The 23,617-nt window shown below is 43.1% G+C and overlaps 1 protein-coding gene across 7 annotated transcripts in view; it reads right to left on the bottom strand.

Annotated features, from left to right (window-relative positions):
* Positions 1–467: 467 nt before the first annotated feature.
* The window catches only part of LOC120915333 (circularly permutated Ras protein 1-like), a 114,739-nt gene continuing 91,589 nt past the window's right edge, over positions 468–23,617 (bottom strand). For all 7 annotated transcript variants that reach the window (XM_040325744.1, XM_040325738.1, XM_040325741.1 and 4 more), the window contains 8 exons: positions 20,574–20,658; positions 17,901–18,007; positions 14,876–14,988; positions 12,688–12,799; positions 9,684–9,824; positions 8,247–8,340; positions 5,716–5,769; positions 468–1,163 (listed from right to left, as the gene is read on the bottom strand). In XM_040325744.1, coding sequence (XP_040181678.1) covers positions 1,074–1,163; positions 5,716–5,769; positions 8,247–8,340; positions 9,684–9,824; positions 12,688–12,799; positions 14,876–14,988; positions 17,901–18,007; positions 20,574–20,658 — 796 coding nt within the window. In that variant the 3' untranslated portion in view covers positions 468–1,073. The remainder of the gene's footprint in view (positions 1,164–5,715; positions 5,770–8,246; positions 8,341–9,683; positions 9,825–12,687; positions 12,800–14,875; positions 14,989–17,900; positions 18,008–20,573; positions 20,659–23,617) is intronic.

The raw sequence follows: 23,617 nt of genomic DNA, 5'->3' as shown, positions 1-23,617 counted from the left end.
ACAAGCCATTCACCTCTGCAGCTAGGGGTTCGGATCCCGGTCTCGGCTGCATGTGAATTGAGTTTGGTGGTCTCAGCCTGGCTCCCGGTGGGTGTGCTATGCGAGGTAAGCCTGCGCTTAGTACGCCCACCCCCCTCCCACAAAAACCACCACACTTACACGCACTCGAAATTGGGTTAACATGCACGGGCTAGATCCTCTCACTCCCTTATAGGGAGTCCCTCTGCCCCGTTGGGCTTCAAAGCGGAGTAGGTAGGGCGGGCTGTGTGGGAGGACCCCCTCACACACCCACCATTGCCACCCGGGGCATGGAGAAAGGTGGCAGATTGCCTCTGGGGAAGGCCTGCCTACTCCCAACTCCTGCAGTCCGGCTCCTCTCTCGAGTACACGCACAAAATACACTTTAAACTAAAAAAAAAAAGACAAAATAAGCAGACAGATGTTTTGAAAAAAAATAAAAAATCTGAGATTGCATACAGCTCTAGTGGAATTCTTTTTGGCTACAAAATTTAATTTCTTCATTAAAAATGTGTGGTATGTTTCAGGTTTTAAGATTAAGTAGAATATCCAGCATTATTACTCATTATTGACTTGCCTAGTTTTTAGGGTCACACTTCCATCCATTCCTGCTCAAGATTTGGCAAGGGGAACACAACAGCATTATGGAGACTTCCATTGGTGAATAACATGCAGAGCAGGGAAGTCAGAACTTCTGATCTGCATACATGTAGTCAGTAATTCAGGCAACTAGTGTATTCAGAAGAGATCAGCAATGGCTGCCACTATACTTCCTCACTACATGTGTCCAAGATAGCAATAAATTGTATTGGGGTGGAGTGACATGCTCCCTGCTGGAGTTTACGAGGTATATATGATAATGGTGACTCGCCCAACCTGCCAGCGGTTGACCAAGATACATTTACCTTGTAACCATCTCTCCTACTAGAGGGGGCACACAAACAATAAATAGGGCAATTGTATGTAGCCGAGATTGTTAATAACAACAATGTTCACCCCTGAGGGGTTGTAAAGTCCTGAGATAGCATTTCTGTTACTTCCTTTTCTATCCTCCTTTATTCTGCTTGATGTTTCCATCTGTTCAGCACTTTGCTCTTGGTTCGCTTCATGTGAAAAATCATCTTTGCCATTTCATCTGAAAATGACTGAAATATAAAATTATTATTGAATGCCACATTCAGAAACATTTTGGTAAAAAAAAAACACTTTTCCTGGACTGGAGTCTATTAATTAATATACATTTTATCGGGCCAAAATACCCCTAAGAATGTACATGAAGGTCTACTCGACTTCAAACCAATGGGATGTACTGTTAGCCAATTCTGACTTATCTTTCATTTTCATGGCAGCCAAACAAGCTCTGGCCAAAGTTTGGTGGTTGCACAAGCAAGGCAGACAATGGTATTGTATTTAATAAATTAATAACTGGCAACTGTACTTCATGACAAGGCTAAGAAACATGTATGTATGTATATGTTAAATTTGATAGTCTGTCTTGTATTTTTTTTAAGTATGTCTTGTAATGTAAATTAATAAAAATTATTTAAAACTCAAAAGATTTGGTTGGTCTCCTTGGATCACTCACTATTTTCCTGGTGACTTGGATGATTCTCTATGGACCATCTAACAGCCACCTAGGTTAGGGAAGATGGTTACGAGCATGATAGTGCTTTGACTGGTATTGCTTCTTCCCTTATCCACACCCTATCTCATTCCTTCCCCCTCTTCTTGTACTCTTCTATTCTATGCCTGAATTGTAAACTGAGGTGTAAATGGAGAATCCTAGTTATTGTGGCTCTCAAATCATAATTATATTGTGTTATTTCTGTGTTAAGGTTGGATGATCTTTGTACGTCCATAGAGCTTCATACCTCTGATTCTCTTTGGCCCAGATTCTCGTATCTGGGAGTAAAACTGCGGCGGCGTAACGTATGTCATTTACGTTACGCCGCCGCAAGTTTTACAGGCAAGTGCTTTATTCACAAAGAACTTGCCTCTAAAGTTGCGGCAGCGTAGCGTAAATCCCCCGGCGCAAGCCCGCCTAATTCAAATGATCCGGGTAGGGGGCGTGGATCATTTAAATTAGGCGCGTTCCCGCGCCGAACGTATTGCGCATGCGCCGTCCCTAAAATGTCCCGACGTGCATTGCGCTAAATGACGTCGCAAGGACGTCATTGGTTTCGACGTGAACGTAAATGGCGTCCAGCCCCATTCACGGACGACTTACGCAAACTACATACATTTTTAAATTTTGACGCGGGAACGACGGTCATACTTAACATTGGTTGCCCCTCATATAGCAGGGGCAACTTTACACGTCGAAAATCTAACGTAAACGTTGTATCTTCACTGCATCGACCGCGCGTACGTTCAGGAATTCGCGTATTTTGCTAATTTGCATACTCGATCGGGAAAACAAAGGAGACGACACCTAGCGGCAAAAAAAAAATGCATTTAAGATCCGACAGCGTAAGAGCCTTACGCCTGTCGGATCTAATGGTTATCTATGCGTAACTGATTCTAAGAATCAGTCGCATAGATACAAAGGCCCAGATTAGGACTTACGACGGCGCACATTGCGTTGCGCCGTCGTAAGCCCTTTGAGAATCTGGGCCTTTGTGTTTAAATATATCAATGTTTGATCTTTTCAATAAAAACCTATTGAAACTGGAAAAAAAATCTTTATTATGGAATACATCGGGCTCAAGCTGGATTATAATTGGGTAGTTTGCACTTTTGGGACACTGGGTTAATTTCCTTCAGTGGCAAACTATGTTTGCACTTTTGTGTCTTGTTTGATATATATAAAAAAACACTATATGAATTTTTTTTTTTTTTTTAGACTTAAGAAGTTATATTTTAGTTGACTGTTCAGTCTGTTGCTGTGTAATTGTCGTAAACAATAGATTGACAACCTGACATATACAGTATAATCTATGGCATGTATGATACCAGAGTGCCACCTAGAGGTAGAATTTGAGAATGCCTCTCTAATTGAAAATACTGTAGTCTTATTTTGTAACTATGGTAAACTAGTTGTCAACCTGACATACGTAAGAAAAACAACTTTGCATGGTTTTAATTTTAGTGAGGGGGTGATGTGGTCTCTGCCCCCAGTCTATAATAAAACATATTAGTAGGTTAATCTGCCATCACCCGCTGGCCCTATGTGTTGTTTGACCATTGTGGTGTCATAATGTCAAATGTTCTATAGAAAAGAGAGTAATGTAGCTTATTTGTATGAATTGCTGCAAAGTTTAATAGCCCTGCATGTATGTATAATCAAAATTAGATCTGCTGCATGCAACAATCAATCACATTTCAGTAATCATATTAAGTGCAGCTCAAAGAATAAAAGTTAGTATCTGATTGATTGGGCACTGCTTATTACACCAGTCCCAATTTGTCTTCAACAAATGCAGATATTGGAATATTTAAAGTAAATCTGTCATCACAGAATATGAAGACTGTCATTCCTGACCTCCTGCTGAAAAACGTTGCCTAAATGTCTTCCTGACACAACGGCTTCAATACTTAAAGTGATGGTAAAGGCAGAAGATTTTTTTTAAAAAGACCTTCTGTGTAAAGCAGCCCCCCTAATACTTACCTGAGGTCCCTCTACATCCAGCGATGTTGCAGGAATGTCTCAGCTGCCCGGGACGCCCCTCCTCATTGGCTGAGACGGCAGTGTGGCACCATTGGCTCCTGCTGCCGTCACTCAAAGCCAGCCAATAAGGAGAAAAAGAGGCCAGGCTGCGGCTCCATGTCTGAATGGACACAGGGAGCTGTGACTGGCTCAAGTGCTCCCATAGCAAGCTGCTTGCTGTGGGGGAACTCAACAGGAGGGAGGGGCCAGGAGAGCCGAAGAGGGACCCGAGAAGAGGAGGATCCAGGCTGCTCTGTGCAAAACCACTGCATGGAGCAGGTAAGTATAACATGTTTCAACACATGGAGGTTCAATACATATGGATTACCAGACAGAAAGGGAAAGTTGTGTGTATGTAAGATATGTATAAGGTTAAATTGGAAAAGAACCTTTTTTCCTACAGGTTATTACAGCGGCCCTTGCGCGCGGGGGGGGGGGGGTAGCGATACACACGTAAACTGTTTTATCCAAAATCCCATGCCATACACATTCCTATATGTAGCAAGGTGTCACTTTGCAATGTGGCCGATAGACTACAGTTTGTAATTGAGAAGGAACTCGGCTCCCTCCAGTGGTCAATTGTTATACTGCCGCCACTTGTTCGGTTTAATTACATCACAACGATGCATTATAGACCTTGAAGTACATTGCCTTGGGTGTTTAACAGACTACGATACCCACAGTGCTACTGTGCTACCAAAAGTGCATTGCATCATGCACAGCATTCTGGGAGAAGCTACTTAAAGGAAGGGGAGGTCTCTTGGGGAGGCAACTTCTAGCAAGCAGGAAGCCTGTGCTGAGACCTGCTTCAAGGGCGCCTAGTCCTCAGAAGCCTGGGCCTACAGTCGCCAGCACAGATCACCTATCCTGAGGGGGATCTTTGACGCAGTGGTTGGCCTACATTCCATGGCAACCAAAGTCGCCTGTCCACCAGCACTTTGTGACGGCTGCGTGGAGGACCAGAGACTGCCAGTTGCAGAGAGGCTGAGAACCGCGACACTACAGACGAAGCATACCGGAGAGGCCTCATTGGGTGAGAAGGGCACATGCCCAACAATATAATAACTGTATCGCAGGAAGGTGGATCTGATAGACTCACTATTGTAGTTTTGGAAGTTAATACGCCACGTGCAGGGATACATTGCATCCGGCAGTGACTGTGCATTGAAGGAATTGGTGCCTGTGTCGCCAGCACGCTTTATATTTCTTTTGAATGTTCGTTTCTATTTTTCCTCATACCTAGTGGATTACAAATTGTAAACGTGCACCAACTAAAGCTAGCGAAGACTTCAGTTAACCGGAAGGAACGATTACAGGACTCTAAGCTATCATAGTAGGTGTGTCTAAGAACTGCCCGCTAGGGGGAGATAAATAATTATAGACTCATATATATAGCATAATTATTCTATACTCATTTTGTACAGTATTGTTGTTCCTGAGAGCTGGGTGAGGCCTAGTGGAGAGGTACTCAAGTGCTGGTAGTACTGTATTGGGGAAATCCCCCATTTTGGTCTGTATTATTCAAACGTGTTCCCTAATCTTTATTATTGACTCTTGCGGGGCCCTGTAAGAAGTCAACTGCTGTTTGTTTAACTTTGTTTCATCTTTTTCTACCAAGTAAACACTTCTTGGTTAAACTGCATTTTGTGTGAAGCCTTATCTATTACCATTTGGACAGGTGGTCAGTACAAGGTAATAACATTTACCTGTTTTTTTTTTGTTACTGTATGATATCATTGTGGTTCCCAACTACCAGTGGGTCCCACAATCGTTGTGTTGTCCAGTTGTGCCAAGGGAGGGTTTGAGCCAAACTTCTTGGGTTGATAGGCAGAGCGTAGACCCAAAATCTAAACTAGCAGCTCCTTCAGGGGTATTGCTACATATATGTACCCCACATTAATAACAGAATCCATCTACCTTACTTCAGCTATTTTTGCAGCGAGATAAAATGGCCTATGGCTATCAAATTATATATTTTGCTAAATGTACTATGGTATTTACTAACTCAAAGCATTCCAGTTGTCAATTCATTCTTGAATTATCCCACTTACTTTCAGTACAGGAACTTCTTTGGTGGTGTCCACATCGTTCTTTGATGATTCTTCCTAAAAATAAAGATATTCACAAGAATTTACATAAGCACCCTTATACAAATGACAGTTCACTTACATAACTCTATTTATCAGGGATCATGGATGTTATTATAAATTTCAAGGCCGAGTGCAAGAAAATGCAGTGATTTATCCTAATGTAACATAATTGTGTAATGATGCAATGCAACATATCACAATTAATTAATCTGATTCCACATGACACCATATATCATGATGTGATTTTGCATAAAGCATTGGTATCATTGGATAAAATAAGACTGCACCATAATTGCATATATTACCAATCCTAGGGCTTCAGAATCATTATATTGCTTTTAGACCCTAGAAAAAGCCCTATAAAATGACTGGTGGTCTTACACTATATTACCAAAAGTATTGGGACGCCTGCCTTTACACGCCCATGAACGTTAATGGCATCCCAGTCTTAGTCTGTAGGGTTCAATATTGAGTTGGCCCACCCTTTGCAGCTATAACAGCATCAAAACTCCTGGGAAGGCTGTCCACGGGTTTAGGAGTGTGTCTATTGGAATGTTTGACCATTCTTCCAGAACCGCATTTGTGAGGTCAGGCATTGATGTGGATGAGAAAAGCCTGGCTCATAGTCTCCACTCTAATTCATCCCAAAGGTGTTCTATCGGGTTGAGATCATTGTAGGCCAGTCAAGTTCCTCCACCCCAAACTCCCTCATCCATGCTTTTTGCATTGATCAAGAAATAATACACTATCCTTATGGATATTTTGCTTCTCAAGCCTCCTATCAGCCCCCTCCCCCTCTGTCAGTCAGCCCACTTCTATCAGCACCCCTCCACCTCTGTCAGTCAGACCACCTCTCTCTATCAGACTCCCCCTCTGTCAGTCAGCCCCCCCTCCCCCTCTGTCTGCACCCCCTCCCCCTTCTGTCAGCACCCCCTCCCCCTTCTGTCAGCCCCTCTCCTCTTTCTGTCAGCCCACCTCTCTCTGTCTGCCCCCCCTCTGTCAGTCAGCCCACCTCTCTCTGTCTCCCCCCCTCTGTTAGCAGCCCACCCCCCTCTGTCAGCCCCCCTCCCCTCTCTCTATCAGCCACAGCAGAGTGCACCGTGCCAGCCATCCACTCACTCACAGTAGGGAGCCAGGCCAGCCACCCGCAGCAGAGTGCACCGAGCCAACCACCCACTGACTCACAGCATGGAGCGAGGCCAACCAGCCAGCCACCCACAGCAGGGTGCACCATGCCAGCCACCCACCCACTGACCGACAGCAGGGAGCCAGGCCAGCCACCCGCAGCAGGGTGCCAGCCAGCCACCCACAGCAGGGTCAGGGTGTCAGCCAGCCACCCAGGGTGACCCACCCACCCCAGGAAACCAGCCACCCACACACAGGAGCCAGCCACAGTGATTGACCCATCCACAGCAGGGCCAGGGTGCCAGCCAGCCAGCCGCCCAGAGGAGCCAGCCACAGAGGACATAGGAGCCAGCCAGAGCTACAGTACCCATAGTTAAGGTGAGAGGAGCGCTACACAGTGCCAATTTTATTTCTACTTTGTGAGAGGTTGAGGCAGGGGTGAGAGTCGTGGTACACGGGGTTCCATGAGGACCAGAGAGAATAAAGGTGTCCACTGTACACTCTTGTTAGAAAGGGCCCCCCTCCAGGTCCCATTATACTCCTTTTCAGTCTCTAATGGGGCCTGGAGGGGACTCTTTCTAATAGACTCTCTAATGGACACTCAAAGGGCCTCTGTTAGAGAGACCCCCCAGGTCCCATTAGACTCCTTTGAAGTCTCTAAGGGGTCCTGGAGGGGGTCTCTCTCTAACATAGACTTTCTAATGGACACTGTTAGAGAGAGACCCCCCTCTAGGTCCCAATAGACTCTGTTGTAGTCTGCACTGATAGCGCTGCACGGGCAGGGCGAGTCTTAAACAGGAGTTGGTGTGGCCTTGACAGGAAGGGGTGGGTCATATTTAAATTAGGGGGTGCACGAGTTTAGTCAGGCCTAGGGCAGCACGAAACCTAAATACAACACTGCCCTGCCCCCATGTTTCCCAATAACCCTCCTATCCCCATACTCTTCCCCCCAGCAATCACAGCCTTTTCCATCCCAACTCTCCCAACCCACAATCCCTATTTCACCCCACCCTCAGGTACCGCTACCTCAGAAACCATCCCTCTTCCTAGGAGATAGGTATCGGTAATTGGTATCGGCGAGTACCTGAGGTAAAATATCGGTACTCGTACTCGATGTTAAAAAAGTGGCATCGGTGCATCCCTACTCTCAACCCTTTTCATAGGCTAAAACACACAATGTGTGTTTATGTGTCAAGTTGACCATACAGACATTTAAAGACAGGTGGATTGTGCATGGTCATCTGTCATTGCTTTAATGTCCATAGCAAACTTTTTTCTGTAAGCTTTATTATATTTGTCACTGTCAGCATTTATTATCACTTCCATCCTTATATATGTATTACTTTTATTATCATCTTAGTACTCACTTGTCTATAAACTTGCAGATCTTCATAGATGGGAGCCATAGTATTTTCCCAGTCTTCATACGTGACTCCTTGGTCCTCATATTTCTCATGTCTCCTGGAAAGCCACAACAATTTCAATCATTATAAATAGGGATATGCATTTTTGAATATATTTAAATCTGAACACCAGGCAAACATTCAAACACACTAACAAAGGTCAGAAATATTTGTTTTTTGAGAAATAAAGAACATGCCCTCTAAGAACTGACTGCCACTTTGGGACTGATATATAAATAGTGTGCTGTAGGGAAGATTGTTCCTTTTGCAACCAGGGGCCTCCCAAATGTAATTTCTGCAGTCCAGGGTGAAAAGCAAAACATTTAACTGGTTGCTATTGGCAACAGGTTATTTACCTGGTAACACACTTTCCATACATCAGCCCCTCTAATAATGACTAAAGTAAGATTAGCCTTTAAAAGAAACCCAATTGTGTTAGTATGTATAGTTTACCAGAACTTCAACTTTGATATGTTTTTTTTTTTAACCAAGTTTAACATGTTCCACCCACAATTTTTTTTTTTTAAGTCAGCAGTTACAAACACTATAGCTGCTGACTTTTAATAGGGACACTTACCTGTCCTATCCGCCCGCGATGTCGGCCCCCCGCCCCGAGGCCGATCCCTCCATTCTGGCAGGTCCCGGCCCCGCCATCCTTACTAAGGGCTACAAGCAGTGGAGCCCTTCTACAGCACATGCGCGAGTCTCGTGTTGTTTTGTGAATGGGCGGCTGCTTTCTGGGATACACACAGTTCCCAGAAGGCAGCGAGCACCATTCCCCAGAAAACAACACGAGGAGGACGAGGAAGAAGACCTGCCGCGGACTAGGAATAGGCAGATTAGGAAGATCCGCATAGCAACTGCAATATCTGGTAAGTAAAACATTTTTTTTTTTTTTTTTTTTTTTAGGATTTTGGTGTAATTTTTTTTTTTTTTTTTAGGGTGAACTCCACTTTAAGCATTATTTCCTATTTTTTCCCAGTAGGCAGTGTCCTTACTGAAAATTAATTAATGTATACTCACCAAGATAGCAAATTGTATCCAATTAATGTAAACATAATGCCCCATAGAAATCACTAAAATCAGTAACATCAATTCAGTCTGCTAACCGTAGCAGAATAGCAGAAACTATTTATACTGGACAAATATATATCTTCTCATACATCATTAAAAGTTATGAGTAGAATAAAGTTTTATAACATAACTGAAAATGATTTTTGTATACACATAAACACATTTAAATATTTAAAAAAAATTGCAGCTGTAAAAACACAATCTTTGTAAGATAAAAGGATTTTTAAGGGATTTGTCTATTCCTACATTAGGCCATCCAATTTAATTGTTTACAGAGTTTTGTAAAGTTCTAGCCTTTCATACCACCTTTCCTACTTTCATACTTACATTACTTGCTCTATGATCTCTTTAAGCTCTAAAGCAACTTTAGTGGCCTCATTCACATGTCCTTCCATAGCAAGACGGGCACAGAACTGAACACTGTGGATCTGTAGGACATTCAGGTTGATGGCTTCTAGAGCAGCAACACTAGAGAGAAAACATCAGATTTATGCTATAACCACCAGAAAACAGGCTAGATTTAAAGTATTGCATCAAGTATACATCTAAGACCCCTTTCACACTGAGGAGTTTTTCAGGCGGTACAGCGCTAAAAATAGCGCTGCTATACCGCCTAAAAAACTCCTGCCCAGCAACCTCAATGTGAAAGCTGGAGGGCTTTCACACTGAGGCGATGCACTGGCGGGAGAGAGGGTATGTACATCCAAATCGGAATAAGGGTTTATGAATTACAGCTCTTAAAGTGTTACTAAACCCACAACAGTAAAATCAGTCTGTACTGTATATGCAGCATAGCATGCTTGTTATACTCACTGTCGAACTTAAGGGGTTAATCCTCTGCATTGTGTAAAAGGCTGTTTTATTCTGTATGCACAGATCCTTCCCTTCTTGCATTTTCTATCTTGAGAAGGCCAGCTAACACAGGCAGTAGCCAACCTGCACATGCTCAGTTGTGTCTTTTATGCTGGAGAGAACATTTACATGTTCTCAGAGCTAGCCAGGTCACACAAATATTGGCATCACACATGTGGGCGTGTATACAGGCTGCAGTGGAAATCTCCTCCTACCTGAACTTAGCACTGGAGAAATTGTGCAGTTTTTCATGTAAGCGTGGTATACAGGTCATCCAAAAATGTATATAGTGGCAATATTTTAATGTAAAAAGAAGATTTATAAGCTGTGGGCACTGTGGGGATGGGAGATGAACTATTTTCATATTACTGTGTTTAGTAACACTTTAAGAATAGCCAACCCCCCCCCCCCTTTTCAAGGGACCAAAAGTTTTTGGACAATTGAATAAATCCTTCGTTATCTCTTCATCAATTAAGCAGGTAAAACGTCTGTAGTTAATTCTAAGTGTGGTACTTGCATTTGGAATCTATTGCTGTGAACCTACATCATGCATTCAAAGGAGCTGTCCATTCAAGTAAAACAGGCCATTGAAAGGTAAGGCTTCAAAAATGAAACAAATAGCAGCAACATTAGAAGTGGCCAAATCAACTGTTTGGTACATTCTGGGGAAAGAAGAACGCACTGGTGAGCTCTGCAACATAAAAAAGCCTGGACGTCAACTGAAGAAAACAGTGGTGGATGATCGCAGGATCCCCTCTATGGTAAAGAAAAAGCCATTCACAACATTCAGACAAGTGAAGGACACTCTCCAGGAGGTTGGCGTAACAACCCTGGAGCTTTTGAAAGAAAATAAGTGGAATATTCTGCAATGTACAAGTCAATCACCTGATCTAAACCTAATTGAGCATTTCACTTGCTGAAGGCAAAACTAGAGGCAGAAAGACCCACAAACAAAGAACAACTGAAGACAGCTGCAGTTAGAGCCTGGCAAAGCATCAGAAAGGAGTAAATCCAGTCTTTGGTAATGTCCATGGGTTCCAGAGTTCAGACAGTCATTGTCAGTAAAGGATTCTCAACAAAATATTAAAAATGAACATTTTATTTATGATTATATTGATTTGTCCAATTGCATTTGAGCTCCTAAAAATGAGGGGACGGTGTATAAAAATGGTTGCAGTTCTTAAAATTTGTACTTGATATTCATGTTCAAGCCCTTGAATTAAAGCTGAAAGTCTGCACTTTAAATTAATTTGGATTGTTTCATTTTAATTGTATTCTGGTGGCATACAGAGCCAAAAGTATGAAAATTGTGCCTGTGCCCAAATATATATAGATATATATAGCCGGATTCAGGTAGAGCAGCGTATATTTGAGCGGGCGTAGCTCATTTGCGCTATGCGCTATGCCGACGTAACATAGAGAGCCAAGACCAGTATTCACAAAGCACTTGCTCCCTAAGTTACGGCGGCGTAGCATAAATGGGCCGGCGTAAGCCCGCCTAATTCAAAGTAGGCAGGTAGTGGGCGTGATGTAATACAATGAAGCGTGACCCCATGTAAATGAAGGGCCGAACGAACGGCGCATGCGCGCGCATGCTCAGAATCACGTCGCATGTACTCCCTAAGATACGACGGCTCAATGCCTTCGACGTGAACGTAACCTATGCCCAGCCCCATTCACGTACGACTTACGCAAACAACGTAAAATCCGGCGGCTGTTCCGACGTCCATACCCTAACATGACTTACACCTGCTATTTGGTGGTTTATCTTTACGCCGGACGTACGCCTTACGTAAACGGCATAGCTGCGACGGGCGCAAGTACATTAGTGAATCGGCGTATCTAGGTCATTTACATATTAGACGCGTAATTCAATGGAAGCGCCCCTAGCGGCCAGCGTAAATATGCGCCCAAGATACGACGGCGTAGGAGACTTACGTCGGTCGGATGGAGCCGTAATTCAGGCGTATCTCCTTTGCAGAATCAAGCGCATAGATACGACGGCGCATCCGTGGACTTACGTGGCGTATCATTAGATACGTCGGCGTAAGTCTTTGTGAATCCGGGTCATACTGTATATATATATATATATATATATATATATATATAGATAGATATCCATCTATCTATACTGTATATAGAGATATATACCTAACGTAGGTGCCTAAATAAAGCTTGGATCATACTACAGAGCCCACTGTAGACTACCAAAATCTCAGGTTCCTCCAGCACTACTTGAAGCTTCCCTTTCTTTTGGGCGCTTACTGAACAGCACAGGGTAAACATATTTTAGTTTAATTACATTTTCTTTTGAATATTACAAAAAATATATAAAAATAATGTTGGGATTAAATTGCGTTTGGGAGTACAAGTTCAATGATGGTGGAATCATATAACCCAAGAATCGGCTAGTAATGCCAGTAGTAATTAATCACTGATATGCAGGATCTTACCACCTCTATAATAATGTTTGCTTTACCTGTCATTAGTCACTGGCCTCTTCTGGCTTATGATCCGATGTCTGGCTCTTCCATCTGGGAGGGTAAATGTTATCTGCACCTGTACTGGGAGCTGGGAATGCCGCAGGGCTTCTGTTATCAGAAAAACAATACATGTACTTTTACCAGAATTCAGAATAAAATCAGGTTTAATTTGTAAATTAAGATGTAGTACATATGTATCGTCAGAAAACAAGCAAATCCTAATATATTAACATTCTGATTACCATACTCAGTAGCAGCAGCAGCGTGAATGGGGCACTTTCTCAAAGGCAGTGAAAAAAAAAAAACACATTTTGAATTAGGCAGGCCATATGCAGGAGAAGCTGTCCCCACCGGGAGAAGACAGTGATGATCACTAGTGGCTATAGCAGCCGCTCATGATAATCGCAAGAGAATCTGGCAGGCTGGTTGTACCCAAGTTGATCGTTCAACTTGGTACATTCAGCCTGCCCATTAACCGCTTGAATCTCTGCTGGTTCCTGCTGAACCGGCTGCGGTTTTAACCATGTATGGCCGGCCTTACCCCTCAGTAATCCATGGTTCATTTATTCAGTCATATAAATGAGATTTATAACCTGTGTCAATGGGCTTTTATTCACATCAGATACATTCATAGGAATGCAATGCCCATCTGAAGATGGTCTAATGCAAGTCATTAATGAATTATGAATGAACTTAGAAACACCTCAAAACTTATGTTAAACTGATGTGATCAAAACTTTTTTTTTTAGTCTTGAATAGAAGAATTAGAACCCCTGTCATTTTTCATTGCTGTCTGTGTCCCCATAAGGGAGAATCACCTTCTCTATTTGTCCTGTTTATCATTATCATTGAAAGAGAATGTAAAAGAAAATCCCACATTTTGGGTTGTCCTCATAAAAATAATAGAGGGGAAATCTTTCAATGGGAATACTAGTTTGGTTACCTGGAGGTCCCCAAGGAATTTCCTTAATTTGCACGATTTTCTTTTTACTTCCTGTTTGGTTATGGCCTAAGAAATTAAGGGAAATCTCCACAATGGGACAGAGATGACAAAGATAAATCTGACAGGGGTTATTACCCTCATTTTCTCTATCCAAAATGAAAAAAATAGTATTCATTCCCTTGAAATTTTCCACATTTTGTCATGTTACAATGTTTTATTGAGATTTTATGTGATAGACCAACACAAAGTGGCACATAATTGGCACTGTAAGACTACAATTTCGTATGACAAACATTTCACTTCAAGGATATATCAGTCCTTTAAAAGAAAGTACAGGAAGTCTAGTTCATTTTTACTGGAAGAAATTGTACAGTGATCAGTCTATTATACTTTAAAAACCCTATATAATATATCTGCTATAGTATTTATATATCTGTATTTTCAACATAGGTGTGCACAGCCTATTGCATTAGGTTGTGCACCTCAAAGCTCAAACACATAAGTGTGCGCATGTGTATATATGTTGGTGGTGTCAGTAGAGCAGTGGACAATGTCAGTAGAGCTTGTGGATGGTGTCAGTAGTTTTTATTATTATTTTTTTTCACAATTAAGTTTTTTTTACGATTTTTTTTTAGGAGCCCCGTTAGGGGGCTTTGGTGTTAAGTCCAGGGGTTAAACAGGCAAAATCTGCGCCACACAGGGTGATTAGGGTGTGCACCCTGTGCACACGCCTATGATCTTCAAATATGAAAACAGAACAAAATTAAAAGAAAGCGGTATTGTAGACTATAAAAAAAACATAAAAACTCGAAAGCCAGTACAATGGCAGGAGCAAATGTCCTTGCCATGCCTGGTGTCCTGCCTCTGGAAGGAAGGAAGGACATGTTCTCCAAAGGAGATGCCCTGTCCCCCAAGGATCAATAGGAGAGACAGACAAAATGCATTCTGCATAGAACACAAGTGGACATAATACCATTTAGGGTTAAAATGTGACCTCTAACTTCACTGATTATGATATTGGAATAGTAGATAGTGTTACCAATTCTTGGGAACCAAGACTGCTCTTTTATAGGATAATAGATAACAAAATATAACTGATCTGTGCATCTTTCCCTTTATTGTCCGCCATTCCTCTTACATTTTATCTGCACACTGTTTTCAGTACTTAGCACTATCAGAGTTGTTTGCTCAAAGCATTTTTCATTAGGGTTTCAACGGTCTTCAAATTCCAGTGATCCTACCTTTAGTTTTAGATGAATGGATAGCAAATTCTGTAGACAATCCAGTGTCTGGATTCATACTTCCGATTTTCTTTGTCAGAACAGACTCATTATGCCCCTCGTAGAGGAAATGCCTGAATACAAGAGGAAAAATAAGCCAATATAAATCTGAGGATAGAAAAAAGTATGTGGCCTCTCATAAAAATACTGTATCAACCAAACTACATCAATTTTCAATGTATGGAACAAATATACCATCATGGATATTATTTAATTATATGTCATCCTTAAAATATTGTTCTTGGCCCACCTTACGTCAGCACACAATGGGTTAACGCCTTTTCTGGAACCCACAGGATCACCTCTTCCTAGCTCAATAAAAGACAGCCCCCCCAAACTAAAGTGTTCTTATTTTTTGGTAACAACAGGGTGCAAATGCGAAGACTCCGTGATACAAGATAGGTTCACAGTGCCATGGAATTTTTCGTTTGATCTTTGTCTCTCTCTGATGTCCTGATTGAAATATGAAGGTTTGTCTAAAAATGTTTACAGAACAAGTTCATGCCATGCAGGTGCTTTCCACCTACCAAGAAAGCTTTGGCGTTTGCTGCTTCTCCAGATGTCATCAGTGCCCCCAATCTCGTTTCTGGTCAAATGAAATCTTTTATGGCAAGGTCAGTGACAGCACCCTAATCCTCACCTCATCTGAGGTTGTTCAGAACTTGGTGAAGGCCAGAAGATAATCCATGAACACTATATACGAGAGGATATCAATGAAGTTTGTTTAGCAAAAGTTTTCCCCTGCTCTAGCCAATATCCTGGACTTTTTACCGTTAGCGCTAGAGCAGGGGTGTCCAAACTTTTTTCAAAGAGGGCCATATTTGATGAAGTGAACATGAGTGAGGGCCGACCATTTTGCCTTTTGAACCATTAAAATTAAATGCAAATTAACTAATACACCGCCCAACAAGAATTCTCATGCCTTTTTGGCTGTGTGGTCAAGATTCTAAGGATGAGCTCGGGAGTGTTATTTGGATATACCGTATTTATCGGCGTAGAACACGCACCTTAATTGTAAGAGGGAAGTTTCAGGAAGAAAATGTCATTTTAAATAAAGAATTGTGAAGCAAAAAAAGGATCAGTGCCCATCAATGCAGCCTAATCAGTGCCAATATGCAGCCTCTGAATGCAGACTCACCAGTGCCATGAATACAGCCTCTGAATGCAGACTCACCATTGCCATGAATACAGCCTCACCATTGCCATGAATGCAGCCTCTGAATGCAGCCTCCTTATTGCCATGAATGCAGCCTCCCTATTGCCATGAATGCAGCCTCCTTATTGCCATGAATGCAGCCTCCCTATTGCCATGAATGCAGCCTCCTTATTGCCATGAATGCAGTCTCACTATTGTCATGAATGCAGCCTCTGAATGCACGATGCTCAGGGATTTGTTGGGGGCTACAAAAGAGATATATATCCAAATTACCAGTGGGGCCACATTAAACCGGAACGCGGGCCACAATTGGCCCCCGGGCCGGACTTTGGACATGCCTGCGCTAGAGGTTGGTCTGTCGTACAACTCCATTTAAAGTAAAAATCTCTACCTTATCATCTTTTACAGGCTGCAGGTGGGTGGAAGACCAGATGCTTCTTGCAGACGACAATCCGTATATGACCCCCCAAAGCAATCCTTGTTCCTTTTTCTGGCACTTGTTTCTGAAAGCACTGGTGCAGAGGCACCCTTTGCACCTAAAGTTTCATTTTCGTTGAGGTTCCTCATGGTAAACTAGTTCTTCTGACATCAACTACTTTATATAAAAGGGTGTTGAAGATTGAGGCTGGAAGGGTTCTTTTGTGCCTTTTTTTTCTTAACCAGTTATAGTGATAGGTCTATCTCCAAAGCTCAATTCTAAAGTGGTATCCAGTTTCCAGCAAAACTGGTAAGCAGTTCCACTGAGTTTTCACACAGGAGTCACTGAGTACACAGCAGGAAGACTTCAGTTCCTTACACAAAAGTTAAAAAGGTAAAGTTGCTAACAGTGTACATGCAAAGGTCAAAAGACGTCAGGGTGGATGGAGCTAGGGTGGGATCTGGGTAGGGTGGATGGAGCTAGGGTTGGATCTGGGTGGGGTGGATGGAGCTAGGGTGGGGAGAATGGAGCCGGGAGAGGATCGGAGGGAATGGATGGAGCCATGATGGGATCGATTGAGCCGTGATGGGATCAGGAGATGGATGGAGCTGGGATGAGATCTTTGCTATGGGGGTTAGAGGATATGTGCTAGGGGGTGCTTTGGGAGGGAAGAGAAATTGATCTGGGGGAGGGGGTCAAACTTTATATCTGCCCCCCTTCTTCCACTTCAAGTACAAGTCCTCTCTAAGCCAAAACAAAGAACCCCTTAGCACCAATTCTCTAACCCCCCCTAAAATCCCTCCTGACAGCATAATTGTTACTTTCCAATGCCCCCCCCCCCCCCCAAATCACCATGTCCACCTCTTCTGTCCCTCCTCCTTGGCTCTTCCTCCCGGCCTGTGTACTTGAAATGTCAGAGCCAAGAAGGAAGTGGCTATAGTAGGGTCTGCAGTGAGTGCAGCCAGCGGGAACAGAGATGTGATTGCGGCCACGGCATGTGGGGGTGTGGGATGGTCAGACCAGGGCACCCAGTCTGTGTCTGCCTCACTCCTCCTCCCCCACTCTCCCTGTACATCATGTGCAGCAAAGGAGATCCCAGAAGGGAACCCTCTGGTGGGTGTCACCCGTGTGCGGGCCGCACCCCCATAGCAATGCCACTGGGCACAGTAATGGGTGTTTCCTTCAGCCCATTAATAAGTGTAGTCTGAATAAGTCTTTTTACCATTAAAACATTATTAATGTAGATGAGGGCTGTGAAGTAAGCATCAAAAATTAGCAACTCTGACCCCAGTGACATTACTAAACCTTTCATTTGTTTTTTTCCCAGAGAATGGCAGTAATGCTCTGAAGCAATGGATATCGCATACTCTAGTCCTTCAAGTCTGTTCTCTATGTAACACAATTTTACTTACATAGAATGGGGCAGATAAACCTTTACTTCAACATCAGTAGCAATGATTTGTTCATCCAGGATAGACTGAAACTCATTGGCCAAATTCAAAGGATGTACGATATTTACCTAGCCAAGAAAAAAAAGAAAATACGGTATAAAATAAAAAAAACATGTCAAAAAGACAATACTCTATACAAGCATTCAGGTTATACTGTGTTTTAGCTTTTACTATTGGTAAAGATATTTTAAAATCCTGTTTTAAAAATTCAATAGATCCTTACTAAATACCAGTTTAATCAAACACCAATATGTTATTTCATAAAGAATTTTTTTTAATCCCTAAATATATCTAATGAACACTTTTGCGTGCTTTCCTATAATGAGTAAAGATCTCAATGGTGGGCACAGTGGGGCTGCAATGGGCACAGTGTGGCGGCAATGGGCACAGTGTGGCTGCAATGGGCACAGTGAGGCTGCAATGGTGGGCATAGTGTGGCTGCAATAGTGGGCACAGTGTGGCTGCAATGGTGGGCACAGGTGAGGCTACAATGGTGGGTACAGGTGAGGCTGCAATGGTGGGCACAGGTGAGGCTGCAATGGTGGGCACAGGCGAGGCTTCATTGATGAGCACAGGTGAGGCTGCAATGGTTGGCACAGGTGAGGCTGCACTGATAAAGTTGTTGTTAATATTTATTTATTTATGTAACTTATTTTTGCATAAAACATTTAAGTGTAATTTCAGGAGATAATTTATGAGGGCGTGTCTAGGGGTGGAATTAGGGTTGGGGCAGCGTAGGGATTGAGTGGGGCACTGGTGGCGAGTAACCCTTGAGGCCTGGCTAGTAGCTCAGGACTTGAAATTTTGAGCCCTGCCCTAAGGAATTCATTTAGATTTTACAGAACTGATTTTGCAGTTGATTTTGGGCATGATATACATATGATCTCTGCACTAAATAAAAAAGTAACCAAAGACCAGCACTACATAGAAACAATTCCAAAATGGATGAAGTCCACTATTTAGTAAAACTGTAAAGGTCAAAGTAGAAAGTACCACTACAGCAACACCAACAAAACAAAATAGCTTGGGCCATCTTGGGGTCATACTGTATGTCTGCAGGCTTCATCGATGTAAATGCAGTTTTACTTAAAGGGGTTGTAAAGGAAAAACATTTTTTTCATAATAAGCATCCTTTACCTGCAGAAATTCCTCTTTTCACTTCCTCACTGTTCGTTTTTGCTCAGAAGTTGCTCTATTTCTTCTCTGTTCTGTTCACTTCCTGCTTGTCTGATTTTACTGACCACCGTGAAGGGAGACTTCACTGCAGTGGTCAGTAACGTGCTCACCCCCTCCTGGGAACTACATGTGTGTGGCAGGACGCTCTTTACGTGTTAGCGACTTTAAGGAGGTGTGAATTACTGGGCGTGCCGCAATTCATACTGGGAAATGTAGTTCTTACATGAACGAGCGATGCAAACCAGGAAGTGAATGAGAGAACAGAAACTAGAATGCCGGAGGTGATATAGATGAAGGAATTTAATAGGAATTTACTCGTTTTTTAACAGAATCATTACACTATTCTGTCTGTCTACCTTGCAGACATTAATTTTAGGCAAAAAATGTTTTTCCTTTACAACTCCTTTAACCACTTCCCGACCGCCTCATGTACATATACGTCGGCAGAATGGCACGGACAGGCACATCAACGTACCTGTACGTGCCTGCCTAGACGTGGGTCGGGGGTCCGATCGGGACCCCCCCCCCGGTACTTGCGGCGGGCGGATTCCCTCTGGGAGCGATCCGGGACGACGGCGCAGCTATTCGTTTATAGCCGCTCCGTCGCGATCGCTCCCCGGAGCTGAAGAACGGGGAGAGCCGTATGTAAACACGGCTTCCCCGTGCTTCACTGTGGCGGCGTATCGATCGAGTGATCCCTTATATAAGGGAGACTCGATCGATGATGTCAGTCCTACAGCCACACCCCCCTACAGTTGTAAACACACACTAAGTGTACACTAACTCCTACAGCGCCACCTGTGGTTAACTCCCAAACTGCAACTGTCATTTTCACAATAAACAATGCAATTTAAATGCATTTTTTGCTTTGAAAATGACAGTGGTCCCAAAAATGTGTCAAAATTGTCCGAAGTGTCCGCCATAATGTCGCAGTCACGAAAAAAATCACTGATCGCCGCCATTAGTAGTAAAAAAAAAAAAATTAATAAAAATGCAATAAAACTATCCCCTATTTTGTAAACGCTATAAATTTTGCGCAAACCAATCGATAAACTCTTATTGCGATTTTTTTTACCAAAAATAGGTAGAAGAATACGTATCGGCCTAAACTGAGGAAAAAAAATTTTTTTTATATGTTTTTGGGGGATATTTATTATAGCAAAAAGTAAAAAATATTGCATTTTTTTCAAAATTGTCGCTCTATTTTTGTTTATAGCGCAAAAAATAAAAACCGCAGAGGTGATCAAATACCACCATAAGAAAGCTCTATTTGTGGGGAAAAAAGGACGCCAATTTTGTTTTGGAGCCACGTCGCACGACCGCGCAATTGTCTGTTAAAGCGAAGCAGTGCCGAATTGTAAAAACCCCTTAGGTCATTTAGCTGCATATTGGTCCGGTCCTTAAGTGGTTAACAATGATATACATGACACATATGCATCAGTGCTGCACACTGCATACCTTTCCTCCTGTCTTATCGGCAAGTTGTCCCAATTCAGGCAGTCTGCAGTCTGTTCCTTCTATCGTCACCACAGAGACCACCACACTACAAGACACATACACACTGTTATATAAAGTCTACCTAATTATTTAGTATTATACCAAGAAAACTATACTGTAAGTCAAAAGCGTTGAAACAATAGAATTGGGTGGGGAACCTTTAAAAACCCCTATATATTTTAAGCCAGCAAGGTCAAAAGTAGAATCCTGGCTATGCCAGGCACATGTCATAACATAGCATACACAGTACCAGAAAGAAACTCAGTATTCTTAATGTCAGGGCTTTTGTTCAGCGGGAACGCGGGGGAACGCAGTTACGGCACCTCCTGGACTGACTGTATGTAATGGCAAGGGGTTCTGGGGTGTGCTGCAGGGTATTGATGCTCACTGCTGGGGATCTATTTGTGCAGGGGGGTCTATTGTTGCTGGGGAGGTCTATTGTTGCTGGGGGTTTCTTATGTTGCTGGGGGGTCAGTTGTTGCTGAAAGAGGTCTACTGTTGGGGGAGGGGTCTATTGTTGATGGCAGCCAGAGAGTCTGTTGATGCTGCTGGGAGTCTATTGTTGCTGGGGGGAGATTTTGTTGTGGTTGGTCCATTGTTGTTGGGGGGATCTATTGTAGCTGGCTACAGGGGATCTATTTTACAGTTTTCCTTGATATCATTACCAAATTCCATAGAAATTACTTAGAACCACAAAATTATACTTGGTTCTATATTGTCTAAAAGGGGCGGTACTGGGAGGTCGGTAGGGGCGGAGAAAAGGGGTGACTTGAATAGGGGGAGTTCCTGTACCTATTGTCTGAGAAAAAAAGCCCTGCTTAATGTATTTTACTTTCATCAGTGTCTTCTGATAGGAGAGCAACCAGCTTTTTTGGCCCTTGAGAATGCCAAACGCTGCCAAGTAGATGGTTTTCATGACTGAGAGGTGATTTTGTTTTTAATTTTAGGTAACTGAGAGGGCTCTTTCACATGGACAGTCCATCCGACAGACTCCGCTTTGCTCAGCGGGGGATTGATCCACTGATTCTGCTGAGTAGGTGGATGACAAGTTCGTCTCCACTTACTGTGTGAAGACAGACCTGTCAGAGCCCCGCTCTCCTCTATGAGAGATCAGATGAAAACGGACCGCCTGTCCATTTTCATCCGATCCAATCCCATCCACCAGACTGATGGAAAACAGGGGATTCCATCCGTCTGGATTTCACAGACAGGATCGGATCTGATAGAAGCGACATCCACTACCCCATAGGAGGGAATGGAGGCTCTGATCAGGTCCGCCTAAAAAACTGACAGGTGGACCTGATCGGAAAGCCTGTGTGAAAGGAGACTTGGGCATCAGTTCATCTACTTTTGTAACTTTTACTGTTGTTCTATTAGCTCACTATAGCTTGTTCCTTAATATGGCATCTGTTATCGTAAGGGTTGAAAGTAAGTTAAGCCGGCCACAGACAGTTCGCAGGAACTGTCTAAGATTCGAACCATAAATAGACAGGCTAAATGATCAATCAACTTGGGTAAAACCAGCCTGTCAGATTTTACATGCCATTATTGCCAGCAGCTGTTATAGCCGATAGAAATAATCACTGTGTTCTCCGGAAGTTTTTCTTACCTGAACCCGATCTTCCCAGTGACAAGAACGAGCAGCTCCAGCCGCTGTCTGGGGTCCTCATTGGATAGATTGATTGCAGCGGGAGCCAATGGCTCTCAATTCAATCCAGTGACACAGGAGCCAGTGGCGAGGCTGAGTCCTGCTGTCTATGTCAATGGACGCAGCAGCAGGACTCAGGAGCACGCCCACGTGAGTGCCCCCATGGAATGCAGCTGTCTGTGGGGGCACTCAATGCGGAAGAGGAGCCAGGAGCGCCACCAGGGGACCCCAGAAGGAGGAGCGCTGCCACTCTGTGCAAAACCCTTGCACAGAGGAGGTAAGTATAACATGTTTGTTATTGTTTTTAATTAAAACAAACCTTTATGCCTTGTACACACGACCGGTTTTCCTGACGGGAAAACGGTCATGTTTTCTTTTGGTCGGGAAAACCGTCCGTGTGCATGCTCCCTAGCAGTTTTCCCAACAGAAAAACTGCGGGGAAAAAAATAAGAACATGTTCTATTTTTTCCCAGTCGCAAATCGCTGCGGTTTTCCCCCGCAGTTTTTCTATGGGGAAACACTGCTGTGGATCATACACACGGCCGGTTTTCCTGACCAAAGCTCTCAGGCAGTTTTCCTGGCGGAAAAACCGGCCGTGTGTACACATGGAAAAGTGACCGAGCCGGTTCTCGGTTTTCCCGGCGGCCTTTTGACCGCCGAGAAACCCAATCGTGTGTAAAAGGCATTACAATCACTTTTAAGAAGGATAAACATGTTCACTTTTTTCCACTGAACTTAGGGGTTGAAGGAAAAAAGCTGACTGATCCCTGCATCAACACATCGATGCGTGATGCAGGGATCACTCCAACTGCCAAAATACTCAGAACAGCAATTGCAGCTATTGGCTGCAAGTGCTGGTCAAATAGTGTTTTTTCAGCAAGGCAGTTTGACAGAAGCAGGTCCAACGACAGTGGTACACATGTACTGAAAGGCGGTCAGTTCCTGCTGAACCAGATGACTTTCAGTATGTGTGTAACGGGCTTAAGAAAGATTTGCTGGTATCTGTAATTAGGTATATGGAACAAATCGAGTTGCTACATATAAAAGTAAAAGCGAGGAGTCCCCCGGTGTGGGGCTTTAAAGGCAACAGTGATTAAAGTAGAAATGATATATTATATACAAAATGATTTTATTTATCGAATAGAAAAAAGGGGGTTACACAACATATTAAGTTTAAAAACAAATCACATAGGTAAAAAAGTTGAAACTGATCCACAGAGTAAGTACAGGGCCCCAAGAAAAAACACACATATTGTGGGTAATAACTTACAGTACAAAGATAAATGGCAGCGTGCATATTAGAGTGCAATAGACAGCATCATACCGGTCACGGCGCTTTCAACTTTGCAAAGCACTA

This window comes from Rana temporaria, chromosome 10 (genome assembly GCF_905171775.1).
Source record: "Rana temporaria chromosome 10, aRanTem1.1, whole genome shotgun sequence".
Lineage (NCBI taxonomy): Eukaryota > Metazoa > Chordata > Amphibia > Anura > Ranidae > Rana > Rana temporaria.
The sequence above is the reverse complement of the archived record's forward strand: the minus strand, read 5'-3'. Positions and strand labels throughout refer to the sequence as shown.